At 38.6% G+C, this 16,094-nt stretch overlaps 1 protein-coding gene across 2 annotated transcripts in view; it reads right to left on the bottom strand.

Annotated features, from left to right (window-relative positions):
• Nucleotides 1-16,094, bottom strand: part of LOC124615112 (CUE domain-containing protein 1) — a 223,467-nt gene that overhangs the window by 163,467 nt on the left and 43,906 nt on the right. For both annotated transcript variants that reach the window (XM_047143002.1, XM_047143001.1), the window contains exon 4: nucleotides 14,411-14,576. In XM_047143002.1, coding sequence (XP_046998958.1) covers nucleotides 14,411-14,576 — 166 coding nt within the window. The remainder of the gene's footprint in view (nucleotides 1-14,410; nucleotides 14,577-16,094) is intronic.

The raw sequence follows: 16,094 nt of genomic DNA, 5'->3' as shown, positions 1-16,094 counted from the left end.
TACGAACTGTGACCTTTCTGACAGCAAATCACAAATCCAGTCGCACAACTGAGGCAATACTCCATAGGCACGCAGTTTGGTTAGAAGACGCTTGTGAGGAACGGTGTCGAAAGCCTTCTGGAAATATAAAAATATAGAATCAATTTGACATCCCCTGTCAATAGTACTTATTAGTTCAGGAGTATAAGGAGCTATTTGTGTTTCACAAGAATGATATTTTCTGAATCCCAAAACCCTACTGCAAATTGACGTTAGTGATATTGGCCTGTAATTGCGCAGATTACTCCTACTTCCCTTTTTGAGTATTGGTGTGACTTAGGCAATTTTCCAGTATTTAGGAACGGATCTTTCTGTGACTGAGTGGTTCTATATAATTGCTAAATATGGAGCTATTTTACCAGCATACTCTGAGAGGAACCTGACTGGTATACAATTTGGACCATAGGCCTTGCCTTTATTAAGTGGTTTAAGTTGCTTCGTTACTCTGAGGATATCTACTTCTATGTTTCTCATCTTGGCAGTTGTTCTTGATTGTAATTCAGGAATATTTACTTCATCTTCTTTGGTGAAGGAGTTTTGGAAAACCGTGTTTAATAACTCTGCTTTAGTGGAACTGTCATAAAATGATAAGTAGTGAGTGGTACCATACAAAGTTGCTATGACTAGTAAAAATTTGACCTGATTAACTGTACAATATGGTTCAAACTTATATTTAGGATCTCACAATAATAAATTGTACTTTGTTCTACACAATTTAATGTGCAAAAAGAAAAAAAAGTTGCACTGGGCAAGTACCAAACTTATGATCTTTCATTCACTAACCATTAACGATACCGGGAGTCTATCATTACTGTTGCAACCTGCCCACTAATCTACATTGCATTAATATGAATACAGTTGTTACTGTTTCCTACAACCTACTTTTGATTGTAGGACTAGTTTTATTCATACACATTTTAAAAATATTATATTCTCTTGTATTTTTGTAATCATTCTCCTAATGTCATACAACAATTTGCAGGCAAAATCTTATGGGATAAATCTGACAAAAATATAATGCATGCGTAATCATGTACACAAGTTTATCAGTTCTATTTACTAAGGTATCGCGCACATATATTTGAATCCAATGCTTTATTTCGTATAATAAATGAGCAAATTTTTGTAGTGCCAAGTAGTAGGAATAAGAAGTAAGTTGTTGTTGTTGTTGTTGTTGTTGTGGTCTTCAGTCTTGAGACTGGTTTGATGCAGCTCTCCATGCTACTCTATCCTGTGCAAGCTTCTTCATCTCCCAGTACCTACTGCAGCCTACATCCTTCTGAATCTGCTTAGTGTATTCATCTCTTGGTCTCCCTCTTTGATTTTTACCATCCACGCTGCCCTCCAATACTAAATTGGTGATCCCTCAATGTCTCAGAACATGTCCTACCAACCAATCCCTTCTTCTAGTCAAGTGTGCCACAAGCTCCTCTTCTCCCCAATTCTATTCAATACCTCCTCATTAGTTATGTGATCTACCCATCTAATCTTCAGCATTCTTCTGTAGTACCACATTTCAAAAGCTTCTATTCTCTTCTTGTCTAAACTATTTATCGTCCACATTTCACTTCCATACATGGCTACACTCCATACAAATACTTTCAGAAATGACTTCCTGACATTTAAATCTACACTCGATGATAACAAATTTTTCTTCTTCAGAAACGCTTTCCTTGCCATTGCCAGTCTACATTTTATATACTCTCTACTTCGACCATCATCAGTTATTTTGCTCCCGAAATAGCAAAACTCCTTTACTACTTTAAGTGTCTCATTTCCTAATCTAATTCCCTCAGCATCACCTGACTTAATTTGACTACATTCCATTATCCTTGTTTTGCTTTTGTTGATGTTCATCTTATACCCTCCTTACAAGACACTGTCCATTCCGTTCAACTGCTCCTCCAAGTCCTTTGCTGTCTCTGACAGAATTACATTGTCATCGGCGAACCTCAAAGTTTTTATTTCTTCTCCATGGATTTTAATACCTACTCCGAACTTTTCTTTTGTTTCCTTTACTGCTTGCTCAATATACAGATTGAATAACATCGGGGATAGGCTACAACCCTGTTTCACTCCCTTCCAAACCACTGCTTCCCTTTCATGTCTCTCGACTCTTATAACTGCCATCTGCTTTCTGTACAAATTGTAAATAGCCTTTCGCTCCCTGTTTTTTACCCCTGCCACCTCCAAAATTTGAAAGAGAGTATTCCAATCAACATTGTCAAAAGCTAGTAAGTTGATATAGAGCTTTAAATTAGCGATGGACTTTTCCTTGCACTTGCAAACTAACATTGGTTCCGTTTTGTCCTGCTGACTATTGGATAGGACCAATTTAACGCTAACTATGAAAACAGGTATTCATACTTGATACCCCAACAAGAACTGCAAAATCTGCTTTTGCTATTAATAAAGGATAACAGGGGAAAAACTGTGTTTCATACTCGCCACAACAAATGCTTTTCGACTCATTTAGCATAAATTTGATGAGATTTTTTGTTGTTAAATATCCGACAAGTTCCGTTTGCAGCCACTGATCAGTTTTAGCAGTGCATTAGACAATCAAGTGCACTTCTTTAATATACACAACTAAATATGCTGCAGAAGTCAATGTATCACCAGCGGCATAGTGGGCCCAAAATGGCGGCCACTGGCAAGTTGGCTGTACTTTCCCTATACAGAGCTTTAGCACCCGATTCCTGCGCATGCACACACATCTCCAGTCCACCAGGAGGAAGGAGGCATGGCTAGCCTTGCCTTACCATGAGCTCCAACATCTCTTGCTTTTTAGCAGATGATTTTATTGTTGTTGTTGCCGTTGTTGTTGTTGTTGTCTTCAGTCCTGAGACTGGTTTGATGCAGCTCTCCATGCTACTCTATCCTGTGCAAGCTTCTTCATCTCCCAGTACCTACTGCAACCTACAACCTTCTGAATCTGCTTAGTCTATTCATCTCTTGGTCTCCCTCTACGATTTTTACCCTCCACGCTGCCCTCCAATACTAAATTGGTGATTTTATTAACTACTTAGAAAATAAATTCTTAGTAGAAAGAGTATAGTTGCTCAGGAAATGTTATATTATAAAAAATGTGTGGGTGGCATGTTAATCCTTTTTTATGGAAATGAGTATAAAATTAATTAAACCTTTATGGCATTTAACTATTTACATAGAAACATCTCAGTTATAGCAAAACATAAAGAAGAGTAATTTATCGATCTTCTACATCTCTGGATTCCAAGAAAACACCTGACACACAAATGTCAGACAGGCCTATACAAAAAGGCAACATACAGCAACATTGGCTTTCACAGCACATCACATTATCATCAGATACAAAAATCAACAACATTTACAAGTATGCTGCACAGTTCATGTATAATTCCATTAACAGATCATCATCGCCAGCAAGAATTGAAGGACATGAAAATAGCAGAAAAAACCAGTGGATGCTGGAATACATCAGCACAATATTACTATGAATTCAGTCTTCCATGCAAAGCAATAAAATGATGGACAGCAACTACATTATGAAATATACCAGTTTTACCCTAGAATAGGAACATTTCCAAGAAGCTGCAAATGTATTCAGAGAACCAAATATTCACACACACAGGATGAGACACTGATGATAACCTATTACAACTAATACACAACAAAGGTGAGAGCGGAGGGCACAAAATTTGCTGTTAAAAGTGACTTGCATATTATATACTCTAGATTTTAAAAATAACTGTAAAAAATCAAAAAACAGTTCCAGGAACGCTGTGATACATTTAGTTTTAACCACTTCAATAGAAATCATCCATGACTAAAAACTTGTGGGACACAGGTCAAAAAATATACAAATCCCTCAGTATCATACAAACTACATTACAGAGTGTAGTGATTTGAGAATTTCTGTGTAAATTCTAGAACCACTCAGCCTTCTACCATCTTGAACACACGATAATCTGTTCATGAGTGTGGGATGGTAGAATCCTACCTACTGCACGTCACATGTTTGTGTGTGCAGGTTTAAAATCAGTCGCACGAAGAAAGTAAACGCAGCGGTTGAACAGCACCGACAAGTACCTGTCAGACAATCCATAGATGTGTTAGTGAGTGTGTAAGGAAGAACCATGGAATCTGCAGCTCTGTGCTTATTGTGTCACTGAGTATTTTTATGTGAAACAAGAACAGTTGAAAAAGTACTCTTGTAGACTCTTGACTCAGCCTTGTGAGAGGCAAGATGTTTTTTCAGTCTCTTTTTCTGAAAGTCATGGTGTCTAAGCAGACTTTCTTTCGAATATAAAACAATTTGTTTCTAACATAGAACTGTAAAAGAGACTTACTGAAGTTACATATTATGTTGAAAGTGAGACTTTATATTGCGCTTGAAAGTCAAATACATCATTGATCGACGAAACGTAAAGTTTGTACGACTACTTATTTCACCAGTAGAAAGTGGCTTGAACGTTCCTGTACCTAGTGTTATTTGATGGAGAAGAAGTCAAGAAAGTTTCCAGCAGCCAGCTATCCAATAGATAAGAGTGGCTGCAGACCCCTAGTAAGTCATCTCGTAAAGAATTGGAATGTGGTTTGGGGAAATAAGTCAGTATAACCCAGACCCACACTCATACTTTAAGTCGTCAAAACATTAGAAGAGGAGTCATAAATTTATTTACACATTTAAATAGGCAGCAAATTTGCTGAATGAAAAAACTGATTTCTGCAACATAAACTTTTAGCAACTTATAAATTGTTTAATAAGTAACAATTTAGCATCTTCTGTAATGCTTATACAATTTAATGCAGGAAGTAGCTTTAAGGTAACATCTCTGTATACAAATTATAATTTTAAGTTGTTTTGACTGCCATGTTTATATTAATTAGTTATCTTCAAGAGTCTGCCAGTTCAGTTTCCTCAGCATCTCGGTAATGTTCTCCCATGAATCAAACAGATCTGTGACTATTAGTGCTGCCCTTCTCTGTATATGTTCAATATCCCCCATCAGTCCCATCTGGTATGGATGCCACACACTTGAACAACATTCTAAAATGGGTCACACGAGTGATTTTTAAGCAGTTTCCTTTGTAGACTGATTGCTCTTCCCCAGTATTTTACCAATAAACCAAAGTCTATCACTTGCTTTAACCACAACTGAGCCTATGTGATCATTTCATTCCATATCCCTACAAAGTGTTACACTCAGGTACTTGAATGAATTGGTTAATTTCAATTGAGATTCACTGATATTACAGTCATAGGATACTATTTTTTTTTTTTTTTTTTTATTTTCATTTTGTGAAGTTCACAATTTTATATTTCTGAACATTAAAAACAAGTTGTCAATCTTTGCACTACTTTGAAATCTTATCAAGATCTGGCATTATATTTATGCAGCTTCTTTCAGACAGTACCATATTTTCATCATAGATAACTGTATCATAGTCCACAAGCTCATTAATATACAACACAAACAGCAAGGATCCCAGCACTCTTCCCTGGGGTACACTCGAAGTTACTTCTACATCTGACAATGACTCTCCACCCAAGAAGATAATATGCTGCAATCTCCCTACCAAACAGTCCTCTATCCTGTCACAAATTTCACTTGATGCCCCATGTGACCAAACTTTCGACAATAAGGGTAGGTGTGGAAATGAATCAAATGCTTTTTGGAAATCAATAAATACTGCATCTACCTGCCTGCCCTGATCCAAAGCTTTCAGTACGTCATGTAAGAAAAGTGAGAGTTGGGTTTCACATGATTGATGTTTTTAGAAACCATGATGGTCGGCAAGGATGAAGTCATTGCGTTCAAGATACCTCATTAGGTTTCAGCTCAGAATATGTTATAAGATTCTACAACTAATCAATATCAGGGATATTTGGCAGTAGTTTTGTGGATCACTTCTATCACCCTTCTTGTAGACAGGTGCGATCTGTGCTTTCTTCCAACTACTGGGCATGGTTTTTTTGTCTGAAGGATCTACGACAGATTATAGTTAGATGTGGCGCTAACTAAGCCACAAATTCAGTATAGAATCTGACTTGGATTCCTTCGGTCCCTGGAGCTTTGTTCAGTTTAAACAATTTCAGCTGTTTCTCAACACCATCAACACTAGTACTGATTTCACTCATCTTTTCAGTGGTACAAGGGTTAAATTGGGGCAATACTCCTAGCTCTACCTTTGCAAAAGAACATTTGAAAACAGAGTTAAGCATTTCAGCTTTTTCTTTACTACCCTCAATTTCAGTTCCTGACTCTTTTGTTAGGGACTGGACACTAACTTTGGTACAACTAACAGCCTTTATATACACCCAGAATTTCTCTGGGTTTTGTAAAAGATCATTTGACAATATGATATTCATTGAAGGCTTCATGCATTGCTCTCTTGACAGCCAAACATGTTTCATTCAACATCTCTCCATCTATAGTCCTAAGCTTTGTATTACACCTTTATGCACTACTCTCTGTTTCTTTAGAAGTTTCTTTACAGTGACTTTATACCCTGGATGGTCCCTCCCATTATGAACTATTCTCCTGGGTACATATCCAGTGCATGGCCAACTATTCTTTATAACTTGAGCCACGGTTCATGAAGAAAAACAAACTGATGTTCTGTATGCTGGAGTGTGGAATATTAGAGCTCTTCATTCAGTATTTAGGAAAATGGATATGAGACACAGCAAGTTGTAATTACTCCATATGTTATTGCTTCAACTTCTGATAACCCTTTTCCCTGATATTTATCCCATCTGGATACAGATATTTACATAATTTACATGAGGTACATACATATATATTTCAAAACATTATGCAGACTGAATTTCATTGAGATACACTGATCGGGTTATTATATTTAATGTGCTGATACTGCTAATGTATGTAGTTTTCATGGAAGTGTTCATAATCAAAACATACAGATAGCTGAACCTTTTATCATAGTACGACTTAGCAAATATCATGTGACTTAATGCATATGTATGGGCTTAATGATACCACTCCTTATAAAGACTAACATTCCGACACTTCAGTAACATAGTTCACAGAACTAACTAACTTACGAGATAATCAACAGTAAAGTTCGGAAGCAGTTACTGCTTGCTTATATTTCACAAACAAAATTTTTATCAATATTTTTAGACCGTCATGAATAGCAAAATCTAACCTAACAGTTTCTCAAATGATTGTGTAGTTCCCAAAACGACAATCTGTTCATACACCAGTATTTAAATAGTGGGACAGCACCCAAAAAATCAATCTCAATTGAGCAACTACATGAGCAATACCTATTTCAAGTCTGCTTCCAGTAATCCCTCATGTAACAGCTATGTGCAACCTGGCTGCCAAAATACAGATGTCACTGGAACACGAGATTGTTGAGCATGGCGGCTTTCACTGAGGGCTGAATTAAGTGAAGTGTTACAGAGCACTTTTATCTGATGGGTTACTGTCAGACAGCTATAATGCAAACAGGAACTGAATTACATGCCACAGTTTATCATTTCAGCTTAATGACTTGTTACAGGTACTACTGATTCTTGGACAGTGCTTCTAAAAACTGTGCTTCAATAACATCACAATTTATCTGATGAATTCTGCCACTGGACTCTTGTTTGTTAGTGAGTGCTAACCTGATTTGAGCACAATTAATCTTATGAAGTTGAGAAGCTGTTCATCATCTCAAAAATAGAATAATAAATGTATGGAAAAGTAAAACCAAAACTGAGGTGTTGTGTACACATGTACTACCAAGGAGACAGAGAGAGAAGGAAATACCGCAAAAAATCAGGTTAATCATATTACAGGTAGGTTGATGTTAGATACACAGGGAACTAGTGAAGTGGAGGCAGAAAGAATAAGACTAGTAGTCAGGTGAGTACAGGGTTCTAAATACAATATGAAACAGGGATAATGCACAAGCAGGCCTATTAATGAACAAGAAAATATGAAGGTGGGTAAGCTCCTATGAACACAGTAAACACATTATCGCAGCAAAGCTACATATGAACATTATGTCCACCATATTAGTATACGAGTATATGCCTACTATCTCTGAAGATAAAGACACTGAATGGATGTATGAGGGTGTAAAGGAAATTATCCTGACAGTTACAGGGGGCTAAAATTGATGGTGGACTGGAATTTAGCAGTAAGAAAATGAAGAGAGAAGGAGAAGTAGTAGGAGGAGGACATGGACTGGGGAAAAGGAACGGAAGGGAAAGCAACCTAGCAGAAACTTTGTGGCTTATTAAAACTGTGTGCCAGATCAGGACTTGAGGCCAGGACCTTTGTCTTTTGTTGGCAAGTGCTCTCTACCAACTGAGCTACCAGAGTGTGACTCTCAACCAATCCTCCTCATAGTTTTACTTCCACAAGTACCTCATCTCCTACCTTCCAAACTTCAGAGAAGTTCTCGCATGAAAGTTGAAGGAGTAGCAGAAGAATTGCCATGAAGTTTGGAAGGTAGGAAATGACATACTGGTAGAAGTAAAGCTGTGAGTATGAGTTGTGAGTCATGCTTGGGTAGGTCATATGGTAGAGTACTTGCCTGCAAAAGGCAAAGGTCCAGGATTCAGGGTCCCAGTTCGGCACACTGTTATTATCTTCCAGCAAGTTTCATATCAGCGCACATTCCACTCACAGATAAAAATTCATTGTAGGAGCATCCTCCAGGCTGTGGATAAGCCACAACTCCACAATATCCTTTCTTTTGAGTTTCCTGCAAGTTTCACAGGAGAACTTCTGTGAGGTTTGGAAGTAGAAAATCAGTTACTGTTGGAAGTAAAGGCATGAGTACAGGTCATGAGTCCTGCTCACGTAACTCAACTGAAAGAGCACTTGCCCATTAACGGCAAAGGTCCTGTGATTGAGTCCTGGGCTGGCACACAGTTTTAATCTTCCAGGAAGTTTCAGATAAGCACACACACTCCACTACAGAGTGGAAAATTCATTCTGGAAACAACCTTGTAGAACTTTCACAGAGCATAATTTAATAACACTAGCCAACAACGAAATTATAACTAAGATAAAATAAATGTTCGTTAACTATATCAACCACACTGGCAACGAAAATGACAATCAAAAACTCGAATTAGCTCTCACATCCAAGTTAAAGTAGGGTGGATTTAACTATAATATATCTTATGAGCATTCACTGTCAATCCCTTCCCATATAGGCTTCAAAATCCCACTGATGACAGACAGAATAATGAAGTTTCATGCAGCAATAGCTGTATTTGGGAGCTATTTTTAGCGTAAGCTCGTAGCAGGAAGTTGTAGGGGAAGGGGAAGGGGAAGGGGGAAGGGGCGGCAGAGGGGAAGGGGATTCTAGAGTGTAGTTAGTGTGTGTGGTCATCGTAATTCCTGTGATTCAATATGCCTTGCAAATGCATCAACAGTGCTGACAATTTTTGCTACATCTGCAGACAGGCTACACTGAAATCACAAAGGAGGCCAATAACCCCACATACTAGGAAGGCAAAAAGACAGTACTTAGGCTTGTAATAAGGGACCGAGACAGGCCCTGGGCTCCTCATGTATGTTGCATATCTTGTGTCTCAAGTCTCCATTCATGGTTGGAACATAAAAGATCTTCCATGGGCTTTGCTATACCCACGATCTGTCAAGAACCATCAATGGTTGACAATGAATGACATAGTTTTGTATGACAACTATGTTAATGGTGTTTCTAAGAAGTCTTCCCTGACATATTCTAACATACCGTCTGCCATGCGACCAGTGCCTCATGGAGGCCACTTGATTTGACAGTGACGAGGGCAGTAGTGAAACTAGTACTACACCATCACCTTCAAAAACCAGTTCTTCGAAAGATCTTGATTTTGTGTGTAATGGTGAATGTACAGAGATTCACAAAATAACAAAGTGTGAACTTAATGTCCTAGTGTGGGATCCGGAATTGCCAAAAGGTAAAGCTGAACTGCTGGTGTCAAGATTACAACAGTGGAATCATCATGATAAGGCAGTAAATGTGACTGTAAATTTGCCATTCCTTCCATTTTTCAAAAGTGAAAAAGGACTTGTTTTTTGTAGTGATGCACAGGACTATTGATAGCTATGGGCATTAATTATAAAAGTGATCAGTGGAGGTTATTTATCGACTCCTCCAAAGTAAGTTTGAAGTGTCTGCTACTGCATAATGGCAATATTTTACCATTTCCAATTGGGTATGCACCTTGCATGAAAGAAACATATGATAACATGAAACAATTGTAATTAAATTTGAACTTGGACAAGTTTAAAGGGCAGATTTCCAGAAATCTGAAAGTCATAGGCATATTACTTGGGCTACAACAAATTGCTGCCCTACTAACAACGGTACAACAACTCCTGGCTACAGAAGCTGTGTAGGCCACGTGACAGACAACCCAACCAGCCCAATAAGTGCGGCTGACAGCATACAGCCGTTCTGGCAATTTAATGACACCAGAGAGAATGGTTTGAATACCTGACACACTTCCAAACACTTTGTGAACTTCATTGAGTTCAAGGTACGGTAAAGTTACAATACTTTCTTTCAACTATGGGGTCCCTACTGCATCTCCTGATGAACTCAGTTACGATGAAGTAATCGCTGCATTAACTCAGTACCAGCAACTCCAAGTAGCTGCAGCCAGATATCAGTTTTTTCGCTTGTAGAAAAATCCGGAACAGATGTACCATCAGTTGTACACAGCATTAACAGGCATGACTAGGAAGTGTAAATTTAAGTGTAGCTGTGGCAACTTTTCCAGTGATTTATTGATTAGAGATGCAATAACATTCAATGTCCCCAATAGTAGAATACAGGAACAGATCCTAAAGTACTCTGATCCATCACTTCCTCAAGTACTGCAAATAATAGAGCAATATGATTTGGGTGCTATAGCAGCCGATTAGTTTGATCAGGCCCCAGTTTGTAGGGTTGAGCCAGCCCTTGCTCGCAACCGCACCAAGCAGCCACAACACCTAGCACATACACAACCGCATGGACAGCCAGGTAGACAGGTAAACAGACCTGTGCATTTTGTCAAGTCTTGCCCTAGATGCTTTGCTCACCATAAAAGAGAGGATAGTCCATCGTGTAATGCAACATGTTGTACATGTAGAAAAAAAGGCCATATCCAAGCAGTTTGTTTGCAATGGCACGAAAATGTCAGTTTTGCCGACTCCTAGAAAAAAAACAGACTCATGCACATGCAGTGAATGTTGTATTTTCCAAACCTACAACAGGTTCTGACAAAAGTAAGATTAAGGTTGTGCCTCCTTCTTGCCCTAGTGCTGTGCAATGACGTTCTAACAAACTATTTGTCTCTTTATGAATTGCTGGCCATTGTATGAACTTTCAGTTAAACAAAGGTGCCTAAGTAACCTTGCTTAATCATGCCCTGTACAAGCAGTTAGGCTCACCATGCCTTTCTAAATCTAGCAAGCTCCTCACTACTTACAACAGGCAGGAATTTTCAGTGCTTGGACAGTGTAGTTTGCCTCCCACTTACAAATCTTACACTAGGAAGGTGAATTTTATTGTGTTGAGATCAAGAGACAGTGAGAAAATATTCAGTTTTGATGCCTTTGATTTGTTTGGCCTTACCATCCAAGACAATGTACTTTCAGTATCAGCTTTTGACCCTAAACACAGTGTTGTTAGCTTGCTTAGAGAATTTCCTGAACTATTTTCAGAAGGAATGGGAAGAGCTAACAGCTTTGTAGCGCATGTTACATTGAGAGAAATTCACAGCCTACATTTTTCCGGGCACACCCCATTCCAATTGCTTTAAGAGACAAAGTAGACAGTGAATTGAAATAATTGCAAGATAATTGTCTAATTGCTACCATTAAAGCTAGTCAATGGGCAAGTCCTCTCATTTTGTTGCCTACGCCTTCTGGTCGCTTTCGCATTTTTATTGACTTCAAGTCTAAAGTCAACCCACAGACAGTAGTTGACACTTATTCGTTACCTCACGCTGAGGAACTCATGGATAGGCTTGGTTCAGGACATTACTTTCCTAAGTTAGATTTGCATGATGCCTACTTGCAGATTCCATTAGATGAAGAATCACAGAAAGTGTTTGTTGTAAATACACAATCTGGACTGTTCAAGTATTTGTGTTTGCCCTTTGGCCATGCTTCTACACCTGCTATTTTTCAACATTACTTGGGACAGCTGAGTGCAAAAGTGCCATTTTGTTCAAACTAACTTGCTGATATTGTTGTCTCGCATCGTACACCAGAGGAACACATTGCCAATTTGCGTACTCTTTTTTTGAGTGTCTTCAGAAGCAAGACTAAAGTGTCATCTCGAAAAGCGTGACTTTTTTCAAACTGTACTATTGTGCTTAAGTCATGTGATAAACAGTCGGGGTGTGCACCCCTTCCAATCTCTTTTGCTTGTGATCAGTGACTGCCTGTTCCTTCTAATGCATCTAAACAGCAGTCAGTATTAGGCAAGATGACATACTACATTCAGTTCACACTGAATGCCACTCAGATTACAGCTCCAGTGCATTACTTGCATCACATAAATGTCCATTTTGTCTGAACTACAGGTTGTATGCATTTCAGAAACTCAAAAATGCTTTGCTCAGAGACAGATGTCTAGTGCATTTTGACCCTGTCAAGCTGGTAGTTTTGCAAGTCGATGCTGCTTCTTACAGAATCAGTGCTGTACATTCACACAGAGTTGGTGAACAAGACAGATCTATCACTTTTGCCTCAAAGTTGTTAACACAAACTTGGTACGATTATTCTCAAATTGAAAAAGAGGCTCTTACTATTGCTTTAAGAGACAAAGCAGACAGTGAATTTAAAGAATTGCAAGATAATTGTCTAGTTGCTCCCATTCAAGCTTGTCAATGGGCAAGTCCTCTCATTTTGTTTCCTACGCCTTCCGGTAGACTGGCAATGGCAAGGAAAGCATTTCTGAAGAAGAGAAATTTGTTAACATCGAGTATAGATTTAAGTGTCAGGAAGTCTTTTCTGGAAGTATTTGTATGGAGTGTAGCCATGTATGGAAGTGAAACGTGGACAATAAATAGTTTAGACATGAAGAGAACAGAAGCTTTCGAAATGTGGTGCTACAGAAGAATGCTGAAGATTAGATGGGTAGATCACATAACTAATGAGGAGGTATTGAATAGAATTGGGGAGAAGAGGAGTTTGTGGCACAACTTGACTAGAAGAAGGGATCGGTTGGTAGGACATGTTCTGAGGCATCACCACAAAACAAAATAAACAAGTGAACAAAATCTCAAAATATTGAGCTAATACTTCACAGATTTCTTTGTTGGATAATGTTAGGTTTCCATTATTTTTTCAACAACAGATATTGGGGGGATTAAACTTTGAGAGGTTATACCCAAAACTTGGTAGAAATCTCTGATTTTTTCCCTGACAATCATTTTCAATTTAACCAAGCTGATCATTATCATATGCATCTTTAATGTTTATCATCAATTCTGCTGCTTGTAATCACACTTCTTTAAATTTTAAAAACCATCTTTCCTTTTTTGTGGATAGCATTCTTGCCACACTTCCTTCTAGTATGACAATGTTTCTTCACATTCTTGGTTCCACCATCCATGCTACTTGGGTCTCATAACCTGAACTGTTTCCTCAGGAACTGTGATCATACTGTCCTTCACTTCCTTCTCTGCCTGTTATTTGCTTATACTGTCAATTGCACTTAACGAGCAAAAACTGGTAACATGGACATTTTATAACAATTGGCGATCTTGGCTTAACAAAAATTTTTACTGAATATTAAACAATGGAAAATCCAGGTTGGAATGTAACAATACAGAGAAGGAAAGTTGCTACTCACCATATAGCGGATATGCTGAGTCGCGATAGGCACAATAAAAAGATTCACACACTCATAGCTTTTGGCCATTAAGGCCTTTGTCAGCAGTGGACACACACACACACACACACACACACACACACACACACACACACACACACTCACGCAAACGCAGCTTGCACACACGTCTGCAGTCTCAGAGAGCTGAAACTACACTCACAGCTCTCTGAGTCTGCAGATGTGTGTGCAACTCAGCATCTCTGATATTTACTAAATATTATATAGTCAAGTTTACCACTGGAAGATATGTCGTGCAACTTAACCATAAGTATTATGTAGATAGCAAATACACATTGACAGGAAGAACTGCAACAACTAATTATTATGTCACACATTTATAGATGCAGTTACCTCCAACAAAGACAAGAAAGTGCCTGAACATCAGACTTTCTTCCACTCTTCTCTAGAGATTGACAGCAAATGGGCATCATTACTTACACAAGATGTGGATGATAGACTGTTGGTATATCAGAAAAAAATATGTGTATTTTAGGCACATCCTAGTGCACACAATGCTAATTACCTGTTTCTTATGGTGACTATCCCATGTCGTGGCTGGTGTTATCCTTAGAAAGTCATCAGGCAATGGTCCTACAAGTGGTGGTACCCAACCACGGAGTGAATGTAGTGGAGGTGTTGTAGACAATGTCAATGGTACTTCATCTCCAGAAGCTGGCCTCTGAGGGCTTCTGATGACAGACAACAATTCTTTTATATCAACTGTAAGTACTAAATGTCTACTGACGAAATAATGCATTTCATAAAATATTTCCAAGAAAAAACAGTATGCCTCTATGAATAAAATGAAGCAATGAAAATAGAAAACTGCAATTGGAAGGACAGTTCAGTATTTACTTATTTATGAAGCAAACAGCAACAATTTCCCACAACTCTTTATCACTGGGTCTACCATAACCTTAATGAGAAGTTTCTCATAAAAAACAGTTTATATGAAAGGGGTAATATATAAGCATGGAAAAACAAAAACACAACACATTACTATGCCTAATACAATGTAGGAAACCCATTGGCATTCAAAACAGGTTACAGTTGTCTCGAGATGAACAAATACAAAGTACAGACACAGTATGGTTTTCAAGGGACTCTTAAACAATTCTCCCTGTGAAACTGTGGCAATTTCAGGTATAAATGATGGAGGTGGATAGCGATCATGCACCCTTCTCTCCAAAGTAGACCACAAAGGCTCAATAATATTGAGATCTGGTGACTTGTGTTCTGAGGAGATGCAGCAACTCATCTTCCTGCTCACAACACCAGTCATGGACAATGCAAGCTGTGTGAAAAGGGGGCCTGTTGTCTTGGAATAAGGCATTGCCACTAAGGAACAAATACAGTACCATCAGATGGATCTCATCAGCCAAAATGGTGACATAATCCTTCGCAGTACTGTAAGCTTGCACAGTAACCACAGTGCAGATAGAATAACATGATATGGCTGCCCAAATCATCACTGAACCCACACCATGTTTCACGCTTGGGACACAAATTCTACAAGAAGCTGGAAACTGTGAAACAAGAAGCATCCTACCAAATGGCTTTCTTCCATTGCTCCACATTCCAGGTTTTATGGCCTTGGCAGCACGTTTTCATGTTACAGCCATTTGGATCATTAATATGTTGTTTTGGAATTCCAGCTCAGTCTGCAATTCCCAGCTTATAAAGCTCCCTGCTTGTTGTTCTGGTTCTGACAGCTCGCAAGGGTGGCATTCAGTTCTGCAGTGACTTTTGCAGGCGTAGTCCTTTTATTTTTCATCACAATTCTCTTCAATGGTCATCTGTCACCTCACTCAATGGCCACTTTCAACTGCAATGTGACTTCGCAGACAATGTTTTTCCACTTCCCCTGCATGTGGTATAAATATTCGATATTGTGCTTCTTGGAACATCAAAACACTCTGGCTGCCTTGTTTAGAGAAGCATCCCCCATACAAACATGAACAATTTGCCCACGTTTGAATTCAATGAGCTCTGACATAATGCATTCACAACTACACAGAACACTGTTTTAACCATGAATGACACTTATAATGTATAATGGCACAAGTGGCATATGTGGTCAAATACAATGGCGCAACCTGCGGGCTTGGTTATCCTCTGTACTGATGTTCAAGTATGCATTTGTCACAAAGTTTCCATATTTTCTGGAATTCTTGTACATAACTCATTTCTGCCACCGGATCATACTA

This window comes from Schistocerca americana, chromosome 1 (assembly GCF_021461395.2).
Source record: "Schistocerca americana isolate TAMUIC-IGC-003095 chromosome 1, iqSchAmer2.1, whole genome shotgun sequence".
Classification (NCBI taxonomy): domain Eukaryota; kingdom Metazoa; phylum Arthropoda; class Insecta; order Orthoptera; family Acrididae; genus Schistocerca; species Schistocerca americana.
This window is presented reverse-complemented; position numbering and strand designations above follow the sequence as displayed.